The 27,034-nt window shown below is 44.6% G+C and overlaps 1 protein-coding gene across 5 annotated transcripts in view; it reads left to right on the forward strand.

The window, feature by feature from the left end:
- PREX1 (phosphatidylinositol-3,4,5-trisphosphate dependent Rac exchange factor 1) overlaps positions 1 to 27,034 on the forward strand; it is a 225,226-nt gene that overhangs the window by 112,657 nt on the left and 85,535 nt on the right. For 3 of the 5 annotated variants that reach the window (XM_037915550.2, XM_037915549.2, XM_043526727.1), the window contains exons 5-9: positions 808 to 909; positions 16,249 to 16,410; positions 21,413 to 21,546; positions 25,144 to 25,259; positions 26,729 to 26,878. In XM_037915550.2, the coding sequence (XP_037771478.1) occupies positions 808 to 909; positions 16,249 to 16,410; positions 21,413 to 21,546; positions 25,144 to 25,259; positions 26,729 to 26,878 (664 nt within the window). The remainder of the gene's footprint in view (positions 1 to 807; positions 910 to 16,248; positions 16,411 to 21,412; positions 21,547 to 25,143; positions 25,260 to 26,728; positions 26,879 to 27,034) is intronic. The other 2 variants (XM_037915551.2, XM_043526726.1) reach the window with 1 other exon arrangement.

Raw genomic sequence — 27,034 nt, forward strand, 5'->3', positions numbered from 1 at the left:
GTCATCAGCACTTGCACATATAAATCTCCCACCACGCATAGTAGCATCTTCATGGAGCATTTCCCATCCTTTCACATTCCATCCACTGAGTTTCAGCAAGACTTGCATGTTGGGGGTTTTTCCTGGTCTTGTCAGTGCTCCAACTGTGCAGGTAGTTTTAGGAGGTGAAGACCAATTCTTGGTTTCCAGAAGGAGCTGGGCTCCAACGCCAAAAAGGAAAACACTGGATAAAGGATATAAAATATGGCAGAACCCCCCGACCCCCATAATTGCAGAGGGCTGATGGGACCTGTTATGCAGGATTTACTCCCACTCAGTTGCTGTTAGTATCATTGTTCCTTTTGGGTCAGGAGCAATTTTTCATTCTTTGTTTGTAGAGCACTTAGCACAATGGGGTCCTAGTCCATGACTGGGGCTCTTAGGCACTACCTCAATACAATTTACAATCGACTGGCCCCCAGCTCTGACTTGTCCTGAAAATTTATCAGAATTCCTCCGGCAACTCTTGACCGCTGTTTGGGAATGACATTCTGTCTCCCTGGATTTGTGCATGCAGTGTTCATAGGGTGCAGCATTCCTCTGCACTTCTTGTTCTGAAATGCTGTTGAGTGTTACAGCAGCAGAAAACCAGTTGCTGCCTTTCAGGGGGTGGCTGCTTTTCAATGGTGATGAAGTGCTTCTATTTCCTGTACAATATGGTGAGGGATCCTAATGTGTGAACAGTGCTATGGAACTATAAAGTCATTATCCAAGAATGTATAGGAGCTTTGTATCAATGATGATGTTTCTTTACCTTTCTGTTTACAGGGCTGCATGCTTTTGGGAGGCAGAAAGACGACAGACATTCCACTAGAGGGTTATCTGCTGACACCAATTCAGAGAATTTGCAAATATCCACTTCTCCTAAAGGTACCATTTAGCATAGAATTTCCCCAGCTGGCTGCTTTGTTCCTGGGTTGCTTCTGCAGATTTTCAGCCTTGGCTTGTGTGCACTCACTTCTGCCCTCCCAGTTTGCATATCTAAAAGTTAACTTCCACCCTATGTGCTTGAATGACTTTTGTAGGTGTAGTCAAAGGCTGGCTCAAGTCTTAACAGACGAGTGATTACTGCAGTGGTTTGGGTAGGTGGGAAAAGGAGATGTACGGACTATGTAATGCTGTTCTGCTTGAGAGTCTCTTATGCTTACTCAGAAGAGTCAGTGCTATTTTAGCCACTTCCTGAAAAGCTGTGTTCAAACACAGGGTGTGTCTACACTACCCACGTGACAGCACGGCTGCGGCAGCGCGGTGACGTGGGCAGTATAGACACGCTTTATCGCCGGGGGACAACTCTCTCGGCGATAAAAAACCCCCCACCCCTAACGAGCGGTAGTAGCTTTATCACTGGGAGTGTGGCTCCCGGAGATAAAGCTCTGTCTATACTGGTGCTTTTCAGCGCTCAAACTTTTGTTGCTCAGGGGGATGTTTTTTCACACCTCTGAACAACAAAAGTTTTAGTGCTGAAAGTACCAGTGTAGACACAGCCACACCATTATTCTGAGGGTGTTGGATGGTCTCAGGGGACAAGTAATGGGCTACCCAACCTTTCATCTCTAGGTCACTGGTTTGAATCTACGTGTGTCTATAGGGATTACAGCCTCTTGTTGTTTGGCAGCTTGTCTGAAATGTGTTCAGTTGTCTCAGCTCAGTTCCCAATTGACAGGTAACACTGCAAATACCACCCCTGCTGTGAGCACTAATTGGCCTCCTTGTTGGCAATCCTAGCAGATGAGCCAAGGAACAAATGGGCAATGAGAACTGCACTTACTTCTCATCCCTAGCAGTGGCCCCTCTAGGTCAGGACTGAGGCACATAGGCAAAGCAGGTCGGCGTGGGAGAACTTGCACTGCCCGTGATGTACCTGTTTTGTGGTTAAGACAGAAGTCGTGAGTCTCCTGGGCTGCCGGTCTTATGCCTTCTACTAGAATCGCATTCATTTATTAATACAAAAAATAAAAGACACAACTGCCTTCCATCTCTAAAGAAAGGTCCCTTCGTGGGGAGTGAAGTAAGAAAATATATGTCCCAATCAGGGCTGGGGAAGCTGCCTTTGCCAGGCATAATGTTGTAGCACCATTGTATGCCACAGAATGCTACTGTACTACTGTGTCCATTAATCCCAAATGCGTGAAAACTATCACTACCTAGGTGTGGACTCCTTGCTTTTTTTCTCCTTTTATTAAACCTCTCTTTGTTTATTTAATCCTATTGTATTTTCTCTAATTCACCTCCCCTCCAGACACTTGATTGGAGTTTTCAGTGTCAAGTGTTTCAAACACGCTTTCCATTTGTGCTTGTGCAACTTTGCACATGCCCAATCACATGTACGTGCTGGTTTTCACTCACTATCATTTGTGGACCCAACCGTTAGGATTTACACACACTGAACCAGTTTTGTGTGCAAACCAAGTGCGGGCTGAGTTCACATCAGGTTTGCATACACAAGAGAGTGTGAGCATAAATGCAGAAATGGAAGCCAATGAAGACTGCTATGAACATTTTCTTCCTTACTAAAACAACGGGGAGTCCGGACTCCTCGTTGTTTTTGTGGATACAGACTAACATGGCTACCCCTCTGATACTTTCTTCCTTACTGCTAGCAATAGTTGGGAGAAGACAATAGCTTTTGTCCTACAGTGCCACCAGCTCTGGTGTATCTTTGGACATAATACTGGTCACATCTAGACCTTGTGAAGCCTGGTTTGAATGGTGTCTCAGCTCCTGCAATATATATATATATATATTTGTTCATGTGGGATAGTTTAGGGAGGACTGGATGTCTGTTCAGTCTTTGAATTTACACTGGGACTGTGAGCAACATTACTGTGCATAGAAGGATGATTGCTGTGGTATCTGATAGGGTAAACAGAGCAGAGGAAGTGGGGATCTAAAAATGTGGTTGCTTTGCATTCCTGATCAAGGACCTTAGTAATATTTATGCTTCCTTGTTTCCACATTGTGGCTAGCTGCTTTATTGGTTCCCAGCTGTGTTTATCAGAGAGTTAAAATGCAGAGTGGTGAAGACTGAAAATCTGAGGTTCCTTGGATTCACTGGAGTTTCCAAAGGATTTAAAACACTGGCCACACACAGGAGAGTAGTGACCGGATTCTTGCTCCTGCTCCACTCTCTTTGCACTGCTCAGGAAAGTTCCTGCGGGTTGCCTGTATGGGGGAGTCCCCAGCAGGTGCAGAGCTTGTGGAGCTGGCTCCTACACCTGCCTTCGCATAGCATGGTGGGCATGTTGGGGACATGCTGGATGTGGATGGCCAGAGTGGCTAGTGTATGATATCGTCTAACTATCCCCAATTGGAGAATGGTCTCTGGGCTGTTTTCACCTGTGACAGAGAATCAGTGATCTCCTCTACTGCACCTAGTGGAAGCTGGACATAGCAGAGAATCGAGCCTTAAAAGAGAATGAAAGATATTGCTTCTGGAAGGCCATTGGTTTTCTATGCCTAGATTTGTCCTGCTGCCCCCTTCCTCCTCCCCCCCATTGACCTTTTCTTTCACTCAGACCACATGCTTGAAGTTTCTCTCAGACAGTTTAGAGCAGAGGTGAGCAAAGTACGGCCCGCAGGCTACATCCGGCCTGCAGGACCGTCCTGCCCAGCCCTTGAGCTCCAGGCAGGAAGGCTAGCCCCCAGCCCCTCCCCTGCTGTCCCTCCTTCCCCACAGCCTCAGCTCGCCATGCCACCAGTGCTCTGGGCAGCGGGGCTGCGAGCTCCTGCCGGGCAGCCTGGCGGCGTGGCTGGCTCCGGCCGGGTGACGTGACTGCCAGGCCTGCTGCTCTGAGCGGCATGGTAAGGGGGCAGAGAGTGGCGGGGTTGGATAAGGTGCAAGGGGTTCCTGGGGGCAGTCAGGAGACAGGGAGCAGGGGGCGGAGGTTCTGGGGGGTGGTGGTCAGGAGACGGGGAACGGGGAGGGGGGTTGGATAGGCGTGGGAGTCCTGGGGGGCCTGTCAGGGGGCGGGGGTGTGAATAGGGGTCGGGGCAGCCAGGGGATGGGGAGGAGGGGGGGTTGGATGGGTGGGGGGGTTCTGAGGGGGCAGTCAGGGGGCAGAAAGTGGGAGGGGGCGGATAGGGGGCGGGGGCCAGGCTGTTTGGGGAGGCAAAGCCTTCCCTACCCGACTCTCCATACAGTTTTGGAACCCTGATGTGGCCCTCAGGCCAAAAAGTTTGCCCTCCCCTGGTTTCGTGCCTTCTGCTTTTCCATCCATGTCTGGTAAGTCTCGCCTGCTGAGTCAGCCTGTGCTGACTGGGGGTTGGTGAATTCCTAAGTCTTTGGAAAATATGATACTTTAACATGGATTTCTACTAGTCTGTGTTGATCTATGGAGATACTTATCCATTGGCTGCAAGTTAATGACATGCGAATAGAAATCTGTGTTCTATTTTAAAAGCCCATCAATATATTAGAACAGCATATTCTTCAAATATTAAAGCGAATCCTGAAACCTCAGTGCCTTCATTCAAAGACAGATGGGATATGTGCCACTATTTAAATACCTTAGTTGCTATGGCAACATCTCAGACAGAGACAGACATTTTTGATTGTCAGATAGCAGTTCTAGTGATATGATGGAATTTTAGCACCCTCTCTCTTCTGTTTCTCTTCTCTTCCATAGCTTTTGGTGCATGGCATTGAGTGCTAGTAATGGGTTCTATGCCAAGAGATGGCAGTGCCTATGAATGGAATTTCCATAGGGCCCGTTTCTCCTGCTTTGCTTTAATAAAGAATGTGTTGCTTTATAAATGGAGAAAAGCGAAAAGACATTTGAATAAATGCCTCTAAGCCACAAGTTCAAATCTAACCCAGCTCAGCTGCAACCCAAGTCATTATTATCTGTTGACCATTTATTGGCCTTTTTTGAAATGGTCTGGTGGTTTCAATTCCTTCCCTCATACTCAGGTGTGTATGTGATAAAAATCCTAGTTGGCACTAATCTCCATTCTCTGAAGGCAGACTAAATACTGACTAGGCCTGGAGACTGAAATAGCCTCTCCTACCTAGAAATGGTCCCTCCAGGTCAATAGGAAGGCACACTGGAAGAATGGGGTCAAGCATGCACTGTTGATGTCCCTGTTATGCCTGACTTCTGGATAGAGGACACCAGTGTTGCCAATCTAGAACTCTTCACCAGTGTTAAATCTACTTATGAAACAGTAGTAGAGTGCACTGTCACGCATTATCGGGAAAGATGTTCTGGGTGGAAATTCTTATTTGTTACATGTCATTACTTTATGGGGTTCCTTTCACATCCCAGTTAAATCACTGTTCATTTCTTAAACTTTCATGGACATGAAATAGATCTACTGGAAAATGCTGAAGGCAATTCAGCATCCGTCCAGCAACATGTCAGCCTCATCAAGAGAGTCTATGTCATTAGTAACAGCCGTGTTAGTCTGTATTCGCAAAAAGAAAAGGAGTACTTGTGGCACCTTAGAGTTTCCACAGTATGCATCCGATGAAGTGAGCTTTAGCTCACGAAAGCTCATGCTCAAATAAATTGGTTAGTCTCTAAGGTACCACAAGTACTCCTTTTCTTTATGTCATTAGTGGAAATGTCTTTCAGCTCAGAAAATGTCCTTAATCTTCAGAAGCTACACGTGTTGATAGTTTCTCAGGGGATGAGTTTATGATGGATACATTGTGTGCCTTCCAAATCTCAGTTAATTCTACTGAGAAAAAATAAAATAAAAATGGAAAGTTTTAATACCAGTTCCTCAGAATTCAGAGTAACAGCCGTGTTAGTCTGTATTCGCAAAAAGAAAAGGAATACTTGTGGCACCTTAGAGACTAACCAATTTATTTGAGCATAAGCTTTCGTGAGCTACAGCTCACTTCATCAGATGCATACTGTGGAAAATACAGAAGATGTTCTTATACATACAAACCATGAAAAAATGGGTGTTTACCACTACAAAAGGTTTTCTCTCCCCCCACAAACCCACTCTCCTGTTGGTAATAGCTTATCTAAAGTGATCACTCTCCTTACAATGTGTATGATAATCAAGGTGGGCCATTTCCAGCACAAATCCAGGTTTTCTCCCCCCCTCCACACACACAAACCCACTCTCCTGTTGGTAATAGATAAGCTATTACCAACAGGAGATGAAGTGAGCTGTAGCTCACGAAAGCTCATGCTCAAATAAATTGGTTAGTCTCTAAGGTGCCACAAGTACTCCCTTTCTTTTTGCGAATACAGATTAACACGGCTGTTACTCTGGATCCTCCTATAGTTTCTCATCTGATGAGGCCACTTGGTGTCTGAACCAATGCATGATAGAAATAGAGATGGAAAAATGAATTCAAATGTTGATGATTGTTGCTATTTTAATGATAATTTAAAATTTCCTAGTTTGTCCATCAAATGCAGCAGCTCTAGAGATGAGTGTGAGCAGTTTTTTAATGTTTGTGTTGCTTTTCTTTTGAACTCTCCCCAGTTTGCCTATCCCAGGTGTGGAAAGTTACTCAAACCTCAACACAGGTTTCCAGCTTCTGTGTATAGGTAGAACAATTCTGATACTACTGTTAATGGCCCCCTTCCTCCCAATACTGCTTTTGCCTAACGTATAAGGGACTAAGCACAGAATTTGTTGGCTTGCACATTAATGATCCTCAATATAAAGTCTTTCTAATCTTACTTTCTATTCTTCTCTTTCTTGTTGGTCCTGCATTTTGGCAAAGGATTTAGAGTCTCTATTTGGGAGGTTGGCATTCAGACTATCCCACTATTCATCTGTCTGTTGACAATGAGTTTCATCATGTACATGAAATAACAGGGATCGTCTTTTAAGCATGGGATTGGGCTCAGTGAAGGCTTAAATTAAACAGGGAGAAATGTGCTGTCTATGGCAAGCGTTCTGATCCTTTAAGAGGAGAAGAAACAAAGACCCACACCACAGACCTTGGTAGCGCACACTCTGCCAATGAGGTGGAGTCCAGCATGGATGTGTCAGCTGGAAATCTCACTGAGTAAATATTAGTAGAAGATCTGTATTAAAGCAGCACTCTATCTGGCTGATAACAATCCTATAACTCTACTTTAATTAGTGGGAACTGCTACACTTCTTAGGAGTAGAAGCAGCTCTTGTGCTAGCTAATCCCAGCGCAAAAATAGCCATTTCCCTCTAAGAAAGTGCATTTATATCAGTGAGAAGAGAACCTGGGGAAGTGGTGACCATGAGTTAATCACACCCTTAGGAGGTGGGATTAGAGGCATTAACCCCCTTCTCCCCTACTTCATACTATATCAGGAATGTATAGCACATGATAATCACACCCCTGGAATCATCTGATCTCTGAAGGCATGTCACAGAGGTTATGAAAGTTTCCTGTTTTATGCATATTCTGCTTAGGAGTTACTAAGTACCCAGCCAGACATTTACACTCAAGTCCCTGTCTATTTGTTTCTGATACGCCCCATAATATGCATAGCTATACAGAAAAGCCAGGGCAGTAATTATCTGTTGCCTCATGTGATGGAAGAGTTCTAGGTCCTGAGAGAGAAAGAAGGACCTGGAGGCAAAAGCTGAGCTGCCAGATTCATAATCCATTTGAAGGATAAAGCAGAACCATGAGGCATATGTAAACCCTAATGAATATGGTGCCTGAATTTTGAAATGGAGAATAATGAGGCCAATGATGCAGATACAGAGTGGGATGGAGCTAACTTCCCCTCTATTCCCCTCAGAGTTGTTTAAAAGACAGGACACCTCTAATTAGCCAGCATTTAATGTGTTACCATCTAACTTTCCCACTTTGGAGAGACAATGGGGTTGTATTTGGGTTCATAACATTGCATCAAACGTTTAAATTAATTCCCCTGTCCAGAATGAATTGAAATTTTAAAAACATGTGTTCATAAATGAATGATATACTGTTGTTCAGGGATGCTGTTCAATTTAAGAATCCCACCTATGCACGAAGTAATTTTTATCTGCTATTTTCACAAGTGATAACTAAGATTCCTATCAATGAAAAAGAGAAAAATTACTTCTCATGGTTAATGATTGTTCACTTTGTGGATTTTACAGCACTTCGTGTATAATCAGTGATATTGTTTCTCCCACTGTTTGTGAGAGTCTTTCACAGAGCAGAAGGGGGGAAAATACATTTAAAAAATAGGATTATAAAATCACATACATTGGCAGGCAGACTCAGGGACAGAAATGCAACCTGAAGTGACTTTTAACTTAATTAAAAAGAGACTAAATTTCAAGTTGACTGAGTGCAATATTATTATTATTATTATTATTTATTATTATTTGAGTTACTTTAAGGAAAATAATACTGAATCACACAAACATTAAAATCATGGAATCGTTTCTATTCATATTAGGTTCTGTTGCAAACATACAGTTTGGAGCTGAATTGTTTATTAATGCGCCTTTCCAAGTAGATTAGATCAGGAAATCTGGTGTCTTTGTTATCTTTATCTGTTGCCCTAAGCTTTTCAATATGTAGCCCACAGGATTCCCACCTAAAGCTATATTTTACATGTGCACTAGTGGGTTGTGCAAATCTGGGCAACGATTTGCATCTGCAATGAATGTGCAGAGTGGACATTCCAGTGTGGAAAATGTAGTGTATGGCTGTAAATGTGTGTGTTCTCGAACATATGGAGGAAGAAGCATGGGAATATTTTTATGTGGATACTTGTAATTTTCAGTTGCAAAATATGTGCTCAGCTTTCAGTTTACAGTATACAACTAGAGATAATCATTTTGAGGGTGGTGGAGAAAAGGCTGGCAGAGACCTAATCATTAAAAAAAACAAAACAAGAGAGAACAGTTTAGCCGAATAACATCCTTTCTGCTAGGAAGTGTTACAGCTGGGCTTATATTTGAAAACCCCCATACTTCCTCTGTCTAAATAATCTGCATTGTTCTTCCCCTCAGGGTTTGTACCTTCCTTTAAAACGCACATTACACTGAGTCCTCGCCACCCTGTTTTCGTTTTAAGGTTATGGGGGCACGCACAATTAGCAGCGCATGCTTTTTCTGCTGCCCGATGTTACGGTTTTCATCCTGAGTGATTCAGTTTTTACCCTTGGATTCTATCGGATGTTTGCAAATCTTTTAGCTTTGAGCTATGTGACTGGCATTCATGACTGAAATGCTTGACTTAAGTCGGAAATCCTTTTGCGGTGTTGCATGGTCCATGATTGGCATCTCTGCTTGTCGGGCATAGAGCTCTCTGTTTTCTGGGGCAAACCGCTGCACTGAGCATGTGAAGAATATTCAGAGTACAATCTCACCGAAAGAATGGTACAGTTCAAAAGAAAATGCGTGTTGGGCAGCACGGGCTTTCCCTGTGTGCACATTTCTTAGGCTTTCTTCGGGTTGCCAACTTTCTACTTGCACAAAACCCTAGCGCCCTTGCCCCCGCCCCCTGCCCCACCCCTCCTCTGAGGCCCCGCCCCTGCCCCACCCCTCTTCCGAGGCCCCGCCCCATCTCACTCCATTCCTCCCCCCCTCTGTCGCTCGCTCTCCCCACCCTCACTCACTCTATCATTTTCACCGGGCTGGGGCAGGGGATTGCAGTGTGTGTGTGGGGGGGGTGAGGGCTCTGGCTGGGGGTGTGGGCTCTGGTGTGGGGCTGGGGATGAGTGATTTGGGGTGCGGGAGGGGGCTCTGGGCTGGGGCGGGGGGCTAGGGTGTGGGAGGGCGTGAGGGCTCTGGCTGGGGTTACAGACTCTGGGGATGAGGGGTTTGGAGTGTAGGAGGGTGCTCTGGCTGGGACTGAGGGGTTCGGAGGGCATGAGGGAGATCAGGGCTGGGGCAGGGGGCTGTGGTGCGTGGGGGTGAGGACTCTGACTGGGGGTACAAGCTCTGGGGTGGGGTTGGAAATGAGGGGTTTGGAGTGCAGGAAGATGATCCGGGCTGGGTTCAAGGGGTTCGGAGGGCAGGAGGGGGATCAGGGCTTGGGCAGAGGGTTGGGGTGCAGGAGGTGGTCGGGGTGCAGGCTCTGGGTGGCGCTTACCTCAAGCAGCTTCCAGAAACAGCAGCATGTCCCACCTCCTGCTCCTATGCGGAGGTGGGCCAGGCAGCTCTGCGTGCTGCCCCATCCGCAGGCAGTGCCCCCACAGATCCCATTGGCATAGGCGCCGACTCCATGGGTGCTCCGAGGCTGGAGCACCCATGGGGAAAAACTGGTGGGTGCTCTGCACCCACCGGAAGCTCCCTGCCCCACCCCGCCCTCCTGCCCCAGCTCATCTCCGCCTCCGCCTCCTCCCTGAGTGGCCACCGCGTCCTGCTTCTCCTCCCTCCCTCCCAGCACTTGTGCCACGAAACAGCTGTTTTGCGCGGCAAGCACTGGGAGGGAGGGGGGAAGGAGGAGGAATGCGGTGCGCTGGGGGAAGAGGAGGGGCCAGGGCGTGGATTTGGGGAAGGGCCCAATAGGGGCAGGGAAGGGGTGGAGTTGGGGCGGGGCCGGGGGATGGGGGGCACAAGCACCCACTGGCGCCAACGAAAGTGATGCCTGTGCCCATTGGCCGTGGTTCCCAGCCAATGGGAGCTGCAGAGCCGGCTCCTGGGAAGGGGGCAGCGTGCGGAGTCCCCTGGCTGCTCCTATGCATAGGAGCCAGAGTGGGGACATGCTGCTGCTTCTGGGAGCCACAGGGAGCCTGCCTTAGCCCTGCTGTGTCTCCAACTGGACTTTTAACGGAAATGCTATCCGGAGCCGCCAGGGTCCCTTTTCGACTGGACGTTCCGGTCGAAAACCAGACTCCTGGCAATCCTACTTAGGCTCTGATATGTTTGCATGGAAATCACAAGCAAAAATAAGCTTTTAGAATCCAAGTACCGAAGCTGTTAACATGGCGCTTTTATGTTGTTTCTTCCAAAAATAAGCACACAAATTGCCATTTCCAAATGAAGTGGTGCATATGTGCGGCAAAATAGTTTTGATTTCAGTTACATTGGGATCCAGTCCTGCTTGCATTGAATTCATGGAAGTTGTTAAATAGATTTCAATGAGCATCTGATCAGACGCTAACTCTTTTGGGGAGGTGGTTTTCAAGCATGGTGCATGGAGGAATGAGATTATACCCATGCACCACAAGCAAAATTCATTGCTTTGTTTATTTAGATATCTAACATTTGTTGCATGTACTAGCTTACACTTACAGTTCAGTAAATACATGGAGTGGCTAATCATTGTTTCCTCAGTGAGTTTTAAAGCAGTCTTCTGTCTCCACTGCTGTGTAGTCAGAACATGGTGGCTGCTATGGGTGGCATGTCTGTAGGGCCGTGCAACTATGAAAGTGATGTTGGAGTATAGTGGAGGAGTGCCAGAGAGGCCCTGTCCTGACAGACCCAAGGGAAACAGTCCCCTCTGTCCTCTCAATTCCCTTAAAGAGGGGAGGGGTTCTTTTCTTAATTTAAATTAAAATAATGCATTTGAAATGATAGTTATTTTTCAAATGGAAGACAGAAACCCAAGGTCTGTGACTCAGACAACAGTGGCTGTTGGAAAAGCTCGGGCTTTTCAGTTCCCCAGTGAAGGCAGGTTTGGGAGAAAGTTGGTGTATTTTTTTACTTTGTTTAAGGACTCCTGTGTGGCTGCATGCTTACTGCAAGCAGCAGCCTTACTTTCCCCATGCAAGGCCAGTAGTGCATAAATGATAATACGCAGGGCATTTGGCAGTCCTGACTCAGGCCAGGCAAAACATATATGGGATTTATGAAGGGTAGGACAGTCTATCCATGGTCGGACATCTGGTCACTGTCTCTAGAGTGCTTTTCAGCATGCTGGCAAACGTTTACTCTGCGCATTCATAAACTTGTTGCTAAAATAAAAAAGCACCTAGCTATTTTTCAGAAATCCTGGGCACTGCCTTTCCAGGGGAGGGGTATCTCAGAGCACAGGCGCTCAGCTCTGTGCCAAGCTTGAGCGGGAGTTGCCTTTCTGTCAGTCTGTGGCAAGCCATTCCTTTTTACGCATATGCCGGCTGTGGAGATTGATCTAGCACACAGGCAGGCATTCTGTTGGAAGAAGATGAATTCCTGTTTCTGTTTAGTGTGATGGGAGTGGAGGGCCATTTTCTCCACCTCTCAATGGTATTTCGGAAGGTATATAGCCAGCACTAATGTATACATATACATTTCCAAAGCAGCACTTGGGACTTTGAGCTGCAGAACACCTTTTATTAACTTTAATGAGAGTCATGCAACAAAAATGTCGTGCACCCCTTTGAATATGTGAAGCTGAGACAGATGACTGTAATGTATGCCCGTATTATCCTTTCCTTTCTTTTTGAACACTCATCTCCTGCCTTACCTGGAGCTTACAGGGAGTAAGAACAGCCCTCTCATGGGATCTCCTTCTGTGAGTTTTGATTGACAGTTATAGGCAGGGTGAAAACTGGGGAGCCAGCTCCTTTCCCTGTTGCATATGTTACCCAGTCTGGAAATCACCCTGGAGCCTAGGATAATTAACTCTGCTCCCCTAATGGGACTCCTGGTTGTCAGCACAATATGCTTCCGCTCCATCATCCACCTGACAACAGCCATTACCAATCACCACTTATAATTTTCAGGAAGGAAAATTTGTAGCTGAGTGTAAGTTCCTAGAATAGCTTGTTCCATACATGATGCAAAAAGGGGCCCTGGCAAAAGGGCAATACGGGGTTTGATAAACTGAAAAAAATAATCCAAGGGAGTGAAATTTCTGACTTTGTTCTTTAAAACTATCAGTTTTGAATTTGATGGTCAATTATTATTGCAAATCTGTATAGCCCTGTAAATTTACCTTCTACTGTACAAAGATGAATAGTCTCATTATACAGCACCCAACATGTGAGCGTGAGAGAGAGACCAGAAAATGCAATACCAATGCATCATGATTCTCATGAGAACAGTAGTTTAGCCTCAAGATGTGGATTTCATTTTAAAAGGTTACACAAAACTGATTAGTTAGTAAATAAGTAATGACAGTACTTTGCACTTCTGTAGCATCGGCTCTTAAACAATTTCACAGAAATCAACGAATTAAGCCTCTCAGCATCCCATGTGAGGTAGATACTATTATCTTCATTTTACAGCAGGGGAAAACAGGGCGCATCGGTTAAGTAATTTACCCATGGTCACATGGGGAATTTTGGGGCAAAGACAGAAATGGAAGCCAGATTTCCCAAATCCCAGCCTCCTGCTTTATAATATTGTTATTAAATCCTTAGCAGTTTTTGAGAATCTTTTTTTAAATCTCGACATTATGCCCCTTGTTTAATTATTTTCTTTCATGTGCAGTTGTCCAAATCTTTTAAACATCTCCAAACGTTGACTCACGAACTTCCATATTCTGTCTCAGGTTCTTATCTGGCCCCCTTCCCATGTCTCCGTATACATACTCTTTAATGTATTTTTCCTCACAACAGCCCTGTGGAGTAGAGAGTGCTCTTATCCCCATTTTACAGATGGGGAACTTAGGCACAGAAAAGACTAAGGGTATGTCAAAAAACCAGCCAACAAACCAACCAGCCCTCACGGTGCTCGTCCTACAGGGCTAAAAAAAGCAATGTAGATGCTCCTACTTGGGCTGGTGCCAGGGCTCTGAGACGCAGCTTCCTCACCAGGTTCCAGAGCCTGAAAGGGAACATCTACACTGCTGTTTTTAGCCCAGCAGCATGAGCTCCGTGAGCCTGAGTCAGTGGGCTCTGAGACTCACTTCTGTTTTTTTTGCAGTGTAGACATACCTTATATGACTTGTCCCTAGGTCATACAAGAAATCTGGAGGAGCAAGGAATTGAACCCAGATCTTGTAGCCAATCTTCTACCCTAGATGGAAGACCATCAGTCTGGGTGTTGTAGCCCTGAAGTGACAGTTCTTAGCTCTGTTTGCAGCCCGCCCTGCTGCACTTAAGCTCACACCAGCTTCCTTTCTGGAAATGTGGAATGAGGCAGCTCAGCAGCAGTTTACCATGCAGTCAGAGAACTTAAAAACAACCAACGTCATGTGAAAAAGAAAAAGAATATTGAGAGAACGTGAAATATTCCAGCTGGGCTCAAAATGTGGCTCTTAAACACCATATTATGTATCAAGAGGAAACAGTGAATCTCACTAAGGTTTTTTTAATTTTTAGTCTTTTATCCAACTGAGGCTGGCAATAAAATAATATTGGTCTGAAAAATGATGAATTATGATTTGACAGTGGTTACACTATTTGCCAAACCCTAATCACTGGTGATTATCATCAGGTTCCAAAGTATCCCCATGGCTGTGCCCCAGCGGGCAGTGGCTAGCTGGGCTGCTCTGATCTGAACCATGTGAGTTGGAGTCTCTCAGGAATTCTTTACAGGTGACAGTTTGTTCATATTTATGTTAATCAGTCCAGACAACACACGCCCATTGACTACACTTCATCCAGAGAAGAACTGCTGAGCTCTTGCTGTTATCTGGACCTCTCTCATTGCCACCCTAGGTTCTTTGGTAGGGTTTTCCTTTCTGGGACCTCTCTGCGATCACTGTGTGCTTGTCCGGGGGCCACTAAGGCCTTTGGCTCATCAGGGATTGTCTAGGGGTTATAGCAACGTTGTAAGAGTCAGGACTTTTTGGTTGTGCCACTGGCTGGCTCTGCGACCATTGGTCAAGTCATTTAATCTTCTGTGCCTTGAATTCCCCTATGGTATAATGAGCACCTGCCACCCAGAAATGTTGGAAGGATGAATTGATGCTGTGTTCTTGTACAGTGCCTTGCAACCCAGGATTTCCAAAGTGTTACTATCACTGTTATTTATAGTATTGCACATGGGGATACCCAACCTATTACCTGCATGTACAGGGCTAGATTTTTCAAAAGAATGCAGCTTCTGTCGGCTGCTGAGGGCAGAGCTGTTTTGAAAATCTGGACTATAGGTCGTTATCTCACACCACGGGAGGTGCACCACTGACTTCAGTGGGAACAGGATCAAGCCCATAGATAGGGCTATCGTGAGAACATGTCTGTTTGCATATGTGCAGCAGAAAATAATTTATTTTTTATGTAATTATTTAATGCAATTTAGCGTGGTTCTTGTTAGCACCAAACATGTGACACAGCACAACACGCTTTGTATGTCTTTCCTCTTTTGACATATGTGATAAATGAAGGTGGGGGGGGGGAGTAGCTCCCTTTTAACGAGCCAGCCAGTTAGCTATAAAATCCTTCTTAGTAGCTGCTCTCTACTTGCTTTACCTGTAAAGGGTTAAAAGTCACTGTGATGTATAGGTAAAAGGAATTGTGTGGGCACCTGGCCAAAAGAGCCAATGGGAAGGCTATAACTTTTAAAAATTGAAACAAGACTCCCCTTTTGTCTGTCTGTTGTTGTTCTCGGGAAGAAGGGGAGACAGGGCTGAAACTATGCTGTAAGAAGCTTGGGGCCAAGTATGAAAAATCATCTGAATCATACCTAGAAACTGTTCACTTGAAACCCCCAGATATGTAAATAGATCAGGAAATGTTGAGGAAGATGCCATTAGGTTTATTTCTTTTTACTGCTCTGTGCTAACCCCAAATGCTTTTGTTTTGCTTGTAACCTTTAAGCTGGACCTCAAGAAGGTTATTCTTGATGCTTAATTCTTGTAAGTGGGTTTTTTTTTTAATCTAGCAGTAGCCTGAGTTTTCAAATGTATTTTCTTTTTTTTGTTTTTAATAAAATTTACCTTTTTTAAGAACAGGATTAGATTTTGTGTCCTAAGAGATTTGTGCACGTTGTTTAATTAGCTGGTGGCAACAGCTGATTTCCTTTGTTTTCTTTCTCAGCTCTTCCTGGGAAGTGGGGTGAAAGGTCTTGAGGGTACCCCACAGGAAGGAATTCCCAAGTGCCCCTTCCTGGGTTCTCAAAGGAGTTTTGCACTTGGGTGGTGGCAGCACCTACTCACCCGTCAGAGAAAAACTGTAACCTTGGGAGTTTAATACAAGCCTGGAGTGGCCAGTATTAATTTTTAGAATCCTTGTGGGCCCCACCTTCTGCACTCAAAGGGCCAGGGTGGGGAATCAGCCTTGACAACATATTTATCAGCATGCAATGGCTGCACTCTTTTAGCAACATAGCAATATAACAATAACCCTGCACTGGCTAACAGCCTTTCAGAGACAAGCATTTACAGCAACAGACATACGATTTTCTTCAATTGAACAAGCTCCTGAGTGCTTTTCTTATGCAACTGCACTCGAATCCCATGCTAGTGACAGGGCCTCACACATGTTTACAATTTTCCTTTTTTAGGAACTAGCTAAGAGGACACCTTCTAAGCATCCCGATCACCAAGCGGTCCAGAATGCATTGCAGGCGATGAAGACCGTCTGCACCAATATCAATGAAACCAAGAGGCAGATGGAGAAGCTGGAAGCCCTTGAGCAGCTGCAGTCCCACATTGAAGGATGGGAGGTATGGTGGCAGCTCAGTGGGGCTGCTAAATCCCCTGTAGGCAGTTAATTACGCTGCATAGCACAAAGGACTGGAGCGCAATGACTCACATTGTATACAGGTATCTCTGCATGTCTTATGTGGTATATATATATATATGAGGAACTTGGAAGTCTAGAGGATGAAATCGAAGGTGTTCTAAATTCCTCTTCCTACAAGTCTTGACTTTTCCTGGGAGCTTTCGAAGTTAACCCACCTGCCTTAATAAAAATTTTCTGTCTCCCCTGCCCTCTCCCCCAAAACAACTACGAGCTAGGGCTGCTATGTCTATATTTGCTGTGGTTAGGTAATTCAGGGAAGGGATTCTAGTGAAGTATTTATTAGTTGATGCTGGGGAAGAGAACGGCGAGAGAGAGACTGAGAGAGAGAGAATGAGAAATTTGGGGGGAAAGGCAGTCTGGAAAGGAGCCATCCAGTGGTAGATTCTGGCAGTAGATTTAATCCAAAAAAGTTTGTCAGTTTTGTAATTTGATGTCTTTAGCCGAGGCCATGGGATTAGCAGTGCTGCAAACCCGAGGGAGATGTACAGTTTATTTTTACTCCACCATAGGGAGTTAGTGGTGTGAAATGGCTTCATGGAGAGATAGGCGTCAGGAGTTTCGTGTGCCAGACATTTAAAATATCCAGGCTGAGTGCTGCCAGCTAAGGATTCCTTCGCTGATGACATCTATCCAGAGGTCATGTAAACTTCCTCATGTTCGGACTTTTGGGTGTGCTCCAGGACTGTTTGTTTGTTTTAAACCTTGCTCATTTTCCCCCCGAAGGATGTTCTTGGCATCCAGCTGAAGACCTGAGAGCAACACAGATATCCAGCTGTGTGGTTTTTGGATAGCAAGCTCAGCAAACAAAGCCAGATAAAGTTCAGTACAGCAAGACTCTCAGAAGCAGTTAAAACCTTTACAGCGTTGATGTGATTTGGGGGTCAGTTAGTCCAGAGGCATGTCTTGAACTTTGAAGCCTCACTGGTGACTCTGCAAGTGTCCATGATGTCATATATAAAACAATATCTAAACCGCACATATTTTTTTAGGGTTTAAATAACCCACAGCAACATTGTAGGGAGGAGAACAGTTTGAGATCTGTTTATCTGCACTGTTGTACAAGTATGCTACCTAGGTCACTCAGCCCATCAGTTTGAAAGTTCAGAAGTGTTTTTCACTAGCAATAAGCTATGAAATACATTTCTGAGGCTCCTACTGGTGGTTTGAAGGTTGCAGTACCTTCACATATTGTAGAAAGAAATCAATATTGACCATGTCATTTGTTCTGATGTACATTTAAGCAAGTTGGAAACTGGTTTGTAGTCCCTTCCCCTGGGCTTCCACACTGCCAGGGTCTCACAGAATGATGTCACATTTGAGCAACGTAGCCATCCCTAGAAGTGATAGGGACTCAGATACCATTTGCAGTTCAGAACCATGTCTTCAGTTACATTTCACAGTTTATTCCCAGTGAGAAGGGCTCTCAACCTATGGCAACTTCCAACTTCTGGACTAAGCAAAATGTTTTCCTTTAACAATGCAGTGATATCAGCTCCAGGGTTGGGTGTGGAAAGAGAAAAAACATGGACAGGTTTTCCCCTTCATTTTCAGTTAACCTTTTAATCACAGTCTCATCTTTAAAATACGAATTCTTCCCTTTCCAGTGGTGTTGATGTGGCCCCTGAAATGTTAGCATCATGTATATAAGCTCCCTGCATCACTCATTCTAGATCAGGGGTGGGCAAACTATGGCCTGCGGGACCGTCCTGCTCGGCCCCTGAGTTCCTGGCCAGGGAATCTTGCCCCCGCGCGGCTTGCACCCGCCCACCTCCCAGGCTTTCAAATAAGCCTGGAAGGGGGTGGTCAGGGGACAAGGAGTGGGGGAGGAATGGATGGGTCGGGTGTCCTAGGGGGCCTGTCAGGTGGCAGGGGTGTGGATAGGGGTCGGGGCAGTCAGGGGACAGGGAGCAGGGGGGGTTGGATAGGGTGGGGGGTCCCGGGGGGGCTGTTAGGGGCAGGGGGTCCCGGGAGGGGGTGGTCAGGGGACAAAGAGGAGGGGGTGTTGGATGGGTCGGAGGTTTTGAGGGGAGCAGTCAGGGGGCAGATAGGGGGCGGGGGCCAGGCTATTTGAGGAGGCACAGCCTTCCCTACCCGGCCCTCCATTCCGTTTTGCAACCCCGATGTGGCCCTCGGGCCAAAAGGTTTGCCCACCCCTGTTCTAGATCAACAATGGCCTTTGCTTCTAGCAGGCTTAATCCACAGCACGTACATTGTCAAAAAGCCAGCAAATATCACCTTGATATACTAGATAGGCTTTTTATGATTACCAAGAAAGCTGCATGGCTCTCTGGAGAATCTGAGAGCAGCTCAGTTTAAATTTGTTCAGTTCAGTTTAAATCTGCACACCGAATTTGGGAGGAGCTCCACTTTTTCGATTGTTTCTAATTAAATACACCAGGGCAGTTTTACTGGCATCCCTGACCCTGCCTGCCCTGCTGGATGTCCAAGTGGGGTCTCCAGTCTTCATCCCACTTGCAGTCTGCGCTGCCATTATTATTTCCAGCATGTGAAACAGGGTGACATCTTGCTGCTCCTGTACTCTCTCTTCCTTTTCCTTCTAAGGGTATGGGTACCCACGCTATGAAATGCCTTCTTTGCTGTAGTTATACTGTAACCCTCATGTAACTTCAATCCAGGTTATCATTGGGTACTGTTTTCATTTTTTAAAAGCCTTTTCTCACTTATGCCTCTATTTGCAACATATTCACCAAGTATTCTGAGTTTCCACCACAGCCCTGCTCAGTTCCATGCACAGGACAGAGTCCTGGCCTAATGTTGTTTCAATCCATTTCCGAGACATAATGTAATGATGGGATGCACTATACTATGTCAGGGACAGGGAAACAGCTGCACTTTGAGGGCAGGGTCTGTTTGCCAGGATGAACTCCGCTCACATTCATTTCTCAGTGGGAACTGTGCTAAATCATGGGCAGTATAATTTATAATTTACATGGGGCTTTTGTTTAGCACAAAACCAGTTCATACACTGTTTCAGTTTACTACATACTGACAATTCTGTAGGGGAGAGATGAGGTGGGTGAGGTTTTTATCTTTTATTGGACCCACCTTGTCTCTCTAATATCCTGGCACCAACATGGCTGCAACAACACTGCAAGGAACAATGGAAGATATTCTACAGTAATCAGTTAGGGACACCCCATATAGACTGTTTTCCCTGTGCAATCACTACATGCTGATACCCTAGGTTCCCCCCAAATCTGATATGTGCAGAGAAGCAAAATTCACATCTTAAAAGAACAGCAGGAATCGTAAGAGATGTGTTAATGCTGAGGCAGATCAATCATTTTATGATTGGCTCTAATTTGAATTCAGTGGGTTTTTTCATATTTTTGACAGATAATATCAATGTTTATTTTTAAGCATTTTCTTCTATTTTTATCATTTTACATTTTCACAGTTGCAGGAAATTATGAGGGGCAGGGTTAGACAATGGGAGGTTCAGACAATAATTATTTCATGACAGTAGGCATTGAGATTCAAAAAGTTAAAGGTTTACAACTGTTAAAACACAAATTGCCAACATCACGTCAGAATATACAAAGTAAATAACCGTAAATCAAACTAATAAATTCTCAAGCAGCATTTTTCTTACTTTGATTATTTGCAAATTTCAATTATCTATAGTAATATTTTTCATCAGTTTGTGTGTGTATGGTGAAATCGATGTTTACCCACATCTTACTGATAAAAATAGAATACTTCCAAGCCTGTCGGTGCCTGCGAAATAATGCTAAACATAGGAACATAGGGCGAGACCCTAGGGAGTGGCCAAACTGCCCTTGGTGCAGGCTTAGGGGGAAGAAAAGGGAGTTATACCCCCTGATCATGGAGCTGGCTGGAACTGGTTCAGCCCCCAGTGCAACTTAGAACATTCCTACCACTTAATTTGTGCCAAATGCAGTGGTCCTCAAGGGTCTGTTTCACTAGCTGGGAATTAACCAAGTACAATGACACTCCAGCCATACTCTGTACAATGGTACAAGGAGAGGATGGCCAGGAACCAGCTACAGTGGCCCTGTGTGTCCTAGGGACTCCCCTGTGCTGGGGAATCCTTGAGCAGCTACCTCAGCCAGCTTTGTGATTGCTTTTTGTACACATGGACTGTCGCAGAGCACAATCTGGCCCATATAAGACACAACCATATGTTGGGTTTGTTTCTAACTTGGACATTTTTATTGAGAACTTGAGGAAGGAGAGCAGCTATCTATGCTACTGACAGCAGGACTGAGGAGATGGATCTCTGGTAAGTTCATCTTCTAGAAAGATGGTTAACAGAGAACATGACAAAGCTGCAATATCAGGGAGGCTCCGTTGTCCATTCTTAAGGCTAGAACTTGTAGTATTTGCAATGCTGGGCACAGAGTCTGACTGATGTTCTGGAGAGTACACAGGTGGCAATACAACAGTCTTGGGACTCAAAGGGATTTCTTATGAAGAAAGGATCATTGATTTGAACAGGGAAATCGTATCATGGTATATAGGGTTTTCAATAAGGACATGTTTTAAACTCCAGGGAGAGGACAGTACAAATAGTCACATTCCAAATTAAGAAAGAGATTTACCATCTCACTTATGATAAGTTCACCATTCAGTAGTTGTGATTAGAGCTGAGTAAATAATTGGTTTTTCAGTTCAGTGGCAAAACCAAATATCACAGAGCTGTATGCGTTACTCTCCCTTCTTTCTTTCTTTGCCAAAACTATTAGCCAAATCTGACTCTGATTCACAAATAGTTTCAGTCAACCCGAAACTGCATTTCTGGGGCAATAAACTGTCTGAAAATGTTGCCCAGCTCTAGTTGTGACAGATGTGATAAACAAATGCATAGATTATTAGTAACGATGTTTGAAGCCTCGGAATAGAAAAGGTAAAATAAATAAAATGGTCTCTCTCTGCTCTAGGGGTCCAATCTGACTGATATCTGCACACAACTCCTGCTCCAAGGGACTTTGTTGAAAATCTCAGCAGGAAACATCCAGGAGAGAACATTTTTTCTGTTCGATAACCTTCTGGTCTACTGCAAGCGGAAATCCAGGTGAGCCCCCTAGGCATTAACAGGCTTATGGGATAATTCTTAAATGTACCTCTTCCACCAGGGGAAAAACAGCAACAGCCTATGCTATCTCCCATCAACCTATCATCTATGCTATCTCCCATCAGCCTCTAGGACTGAGTCACAGGTTTATTATCTGTTCCTTTCATCTGCTTTTACTACTGTTGTTCATTCAGTCGGGTGGACATACAAAGTGCTATGCAGAGTCCCTGCCCTGAAAAATGTACAGTCTAAAGGCATGAGTTGATACAGCACAGAAGAAACAGAGTAAGGTGTGGCCCTTACAGCTGAAAAGTTTCATAGAGCAGGTGAGTCTTTAGGAATGCTGTGAAGAAGGGCAATTCGCCACTATTCATTGGCAGGTTGTTCCAAGCAGAAGAGGGGCCAGGTGAAAGATGTGAAATCGGGAGAGGGCAGAGGAGACAAGAGGAGGAGTCCAGAGAGAATGGAAGGAGAAGACAGGCCACAGGAGTAGAGCTGGTCAGGAAATTTCTGATGGAACAGAGGTTTTTTTTTGATGGAAAACGCAGATTCACTGAACCTGGAATATTCTCTAGAAATGTGTCGGTTTTGACGAATTTCTGCTGAAACATAGGCTTGGTGTCCATGGAACCCTGCCTGGTGGATTGTTGGGGAGCATGGGCCTCAGATTTAGGGATCCCAGGGCTTCCATGGTCTATGGCTGTGGGGCAACATCCCTATGAGGACTGCCCCAGGGTCTGGGATCCCAGGGTTTCCAGGCTCCCAGCCACAGAACTGTACGCATTATTTTCCCTTCTTTTCCTGGTAACACTAACTCTCCCATCTTGCCACCTTATAGCCCTATTAGTATAAACTATTATTACTAATGTAGCATTGACAGTGTGCAAGGCTCTTCAGAGATATAGCTACTACAGCAATTAGTCCACGTTGTATTGATTTAACTCTCCTTTCAACTTTTATTTCTTCCTTCATGGCTCATATCTCATCCCCACACCTTCCCCTTTCCCTACTTTTCCCTTCATTCTTCGTTCCTTGCTTCCTATTATATCCCCTCTCATAACCCTCACCGATTTCCTCTCCTCTCTTCTCTCTGCTAAAGGTGCTCCTTTTCCCCCTTTACAAATCATTCCTGAAGGAAGCCTCACACTCAGAATGTTGGATCTGACCTTTTACTGCTCAGTTTTGGCCTGCCTAAGAGCTTTCTCGCTCTCTGGTTCTCTTTGTAGTTTAGGTTGGTACAACCCGTCCTCTTTTGCACTCTTCCTGGAACACTAAGTTTTAGGAAACAAAATGTTCCACTGCCTTTTAAGCAAGTGTCTATGTTTTTGCACAGCAGACATTACTGAGCTACTCTGTACTCTGGCGTGGGATCAGACCAGGCTGCTCCAACGCTTTGAGTTCCCCCAAAGGATCAGTGTTGTTTCTCTTTCTTCAGTAACGTAACATGGACTGTCCAAATCTCCAGAATATGATTTCCATTAAAAAGCAGAGTATTCAAAGAAGCCTTTGGGCATTGCATAATATGAAAGATATATTTAGGGACTAAAAGGCTACTTTAATTTTGGATATTTCCCTTGTCTAGCTGCTATTTATAATTTGGTCCTGAGTGGAAATGAAAGTCTATGCAAAAGTGATAGCATTGTCTGTCAGCCAGCTGCATGAAAAACAACTGACACATTAATGGGATGCAGATTTTGTGAAAGTTAACACTTTCTACAGTGGTGCCTGGCTTAAAGCCTAATCACCTGATTCTGATCTCACTTACGCTGATTTTAACTGGTCTAACTCCATTGGCATTACTACTGATTTACTCCAGTGTAACTGAGATCAGAATCAGGCCCACAACTTTCAGTAAAATGTCAACAATAAGACAAAATGCTGCTGCTCTGTTTTGGAAAATATGGACTCTCACTCTGGTGTAAATCAGAAGTCGATCTGTTAAGCTCAGTGGAGTTACACCACCGTAAAATGGGTTTGGGATCAGAGTCCGGACCCAGATTTTTAAACGCAGGTTTGCTGTTTGATCTTTTACAGAGGCCTAGCAAAGTCTGACAAACTGATGACACAGATTTTCAGGGCTGAGTATTGTTTTGTTACGCTAGAAGCCGCTTTGATTGCTGTTCAAATTGCGTCCTGATGTCAGGAACAATATGCCTCATTTGGGGAAATTGGCTGTCTTTCCGAAGGTCTTCATCAGGGCTGTCTGGAGAGCTTCTCTTTTGAATCAACTCAGTCCCCTTGAGGAAATGATCTAATGACGCTAAGATTTCAACCCTTGTCAATCTGATTGCATGTAAATATCTGATCATCACCAACTTGTATTTATCACCAGTGCTAGCTGGAAAACGAAAGATAATGTTCACAAAAGTTTTTTGATTCTCTACTCCCCCGACCTCTGACACCTGTTTTTCATTTCAACAGAAATTCTATGACTAGCTCTTTTTATCGCAACATTATTTATGTCCCTTGGACTCCTGGCATGTCACGACGGCTGCCCCTTAATGTCACAGAGTTTGAACACCTGCCATCTTAAACGATGCTCATTTGGCCAGTTTTGTGCTGGTTCATATAGTGGGGTTGTTTTTAAATATGAGAGCCAATTAAAGCACAGCAGGTGCCAGCTGGATAGTTTTAAACATCTTCTATGCATAAAGGCCCAGGACATAACAGTGAAAAGGCCTTTCCTAGGTTTTTTAACAAGACACTTTAACAGAGATTCTTCTGTAAATTGAATGATCAGGGTACAAACTCTGATGCAAAGGTTGCATCAATGGGGCTGTTATACCAAACAATGATGATATGAATGCAGCATGCAAAGACTTTCAAAATGCATATAGCAAACCATGTAACACTAGCCTCTGTGTGTTTCACTGCCAGCTAGGAACTCAGAATGGAGGTTCTGAAAGTTTCCAAAAACTGTCAACCAAACAGAGGCCAAATTTAACATTTTACCTCAAAATCATGCGAAACTGGAGGTTTCATCAAATAACATGTGGAATTCAGCTGTGTCCACTGAAATCTGTGCTGACATTTCTGGTTGATTCAAACCCACAACAAAGCAAAACTCAGAGAGGTCAAAATGCTCATTAAACCTTGCAAAATGCAGCTGTTAGATCTTTTTGCTACGCTGACAACATGGCATGGTTATCATTGACATGTTGTGCAATAGAATAATTGAATTACTATATTAAGTGGTCAGATCCCCATGAAAAGTGAAATTGGAATAATGTGGATGCAGTTGGCATGGTGGTTTTTTTTAGTCTTAATATATCTCAAACGGAGTGGAACTATTGTTTCTAGTGTTCACTAGATTTAAAGCAAGATATTTGTTATCAGCTACACTTGTTTATTCACATGTAGAATTGGTAACAATATAAATCCATCAGCCCCAGGTTTTCATTGCATTTAGTATATTATTTTTACTGCCTTATTAATAGTTACTTTCCCAGCTCCTAATAAAGTAAATTGAAAACAGGATTACTACAAATTATTTTAAAGATATTTAAAAGAAAGCCAACACATTTACAAACTCCAATCTCTTCCTCTGGGCAAAGATAAAGGAGAGCTATTAACTGCATTTCTGATTCCTAATTGCAGAGTTGCTGGGAAAAAAGCGTCTAAACGTACCAAGTCAATCAACGGATCCCTCTATATCTTCAGGGGCCGAATAAACACAGAGGTCATGGAAGTGGAGAATGTGGAAGATGGGACAGGTAAGAGATCAGATTTCTCCCTCTAAGGACAGAGCAGGTCCATAGCCTCTCTTGGTAAACTGCAAAGTACAAAAGTACTGCATCTGGTTGCAGTTTGGGTCCTTCCCTGGGCCTTTGACTCAGGCCCCATGTGAGCAGCAAAAAGTATTATATACTCTCGTCATTTGAAATATTGTCAATTGTTACCCTGAGAATCAAGCCATTTATAAAGGATTTGCTGCCATGAATGCAATATGATCAGATATTACTGTCCTTGTGGGCTGGAATTTGGCGTTGATAGAAAAGAACTAGTGGGTTTCAGTTCAAATCCTCAGTGGCCCACCTCTTGCTATTGCACTGGGTCATGGGGTTGGTATTCTGTCCTTGAGGCCAGGGGCAGGCTAAGGGGACAGTGCAAGAGTCCCTATGTTCTTAATGCAAAAATCCTCCCAATGTAAGTTGTGGAGGAGCTAGTGGATTCCCAGGAGGCTCAGAATGGAGAATCTTGACAAAGAGCAGATTCTTTTTCACTCAACATTTTAGATCCAGATATTTTCTTTTAAAGGATTTTCATTTGAAAGCTTCTAGTACGATGAGGCCAAGCTATAAGGCATCCCTAATTAGGCCCCTTTTGGGGCTGAGGCCATGGACATGGAGCATGGAGACTGAAAAGGATTCACACTATGGGTTGCTGTACGTCTGGGTTGTAGCAGAGAAACCAGGGGATGGTTCATGGATTCATAGCTTCCAATGCCAGAAGGGACCACTGTGATCAGGCAGTCAGACCTCCTATATAACACAGGCCATAAGGAGTGCACTGAATGAATCACTGTTTGAACTAGAGGAGATCTCTTGGGAAAACACGGTGTGAATATGTGTCCATGTGTGAGGGAGTGTGTGTCACTTCCAGGTGTGCACTGCCACTCCCTGCCATATGTCATTTATGCTGGGGTGATGAGAGAATTTCAGCCTCTAAGGCTGTACTTTGACACTTTTCACTTTCCTTGGCAGGACCTTGCACTAAGGGATTTGTCTAATACAAAACATAAATACATCAGTGGATTTTCACTGGAACTCAAGCCATCGGTGAGCCCACTGCGGACTTCCACTGTTAACATGGCTCTTGGAATGAGACTTGTTCAGACTCTTGCTGACTGAGGGACTGCTCCTCAGGCATGGAACTCCCACTGCCATCAGCGGGATTTCTGATTGTTGAGCAGTCACAATTTCAGGCCCATAATGTACAAGAACCCAAGTTTCAAACTTAGCACACTAAAGATAGGTACCTACATGAGTATTAGATTTTCAGAGGAGCTAAGCACCTTCAGTTTCCATTGACTTCCATAAGACAGCTGCAAGTGTCCAGCACCTGTGAAATTCAGGGCATTTAAATATGGAAATTGTGGCCAAAGTTGTCCAAGGTTAATTTGTTTTCATTAAAGGGCCAGGCCTTCCATTCACTGTCTGGGCTGTGCTTTGTGTTTTTGCAGCAGATTACCACAGCAATGGCTACACGGTGACTAATGGCTGGAAGATACACAACACTGCCAAAAACAAATGGTTTGTCTGTATGGCCAAGACTCCAGAGGACAAACAGAAATGGCTGGATGCTATAATCAAGGAAAGGGAACAGAGAGAGAGTAAGTGAATGGCATATATTCTAACAGCACTGAGTGACTCACACAGGAGAGACACTGTGTATGTGAACACGTGTGTAGGCATACATGGATGTGTGCGTACATGTTTGGGTGACTGTGAATGTGTCAGAGGGAGAGAGAAGCTGTTCTAGTTTCTTA

Source organism: Chelonia mydas, chromosome 13 (assembly GCF_015237465.2).
Source record: "Chelonia mydas isolate rCheMyd1 chromosome 13, rCheMyd1.pri.v2, whole genome shotgun sequence".
In the NCBI taxonomy this organism is placed as follows: Eukaryota; Metazoa; Chordata; order Testudines; family Cheloniidae; genus Chelonia; species Chelonia mydas.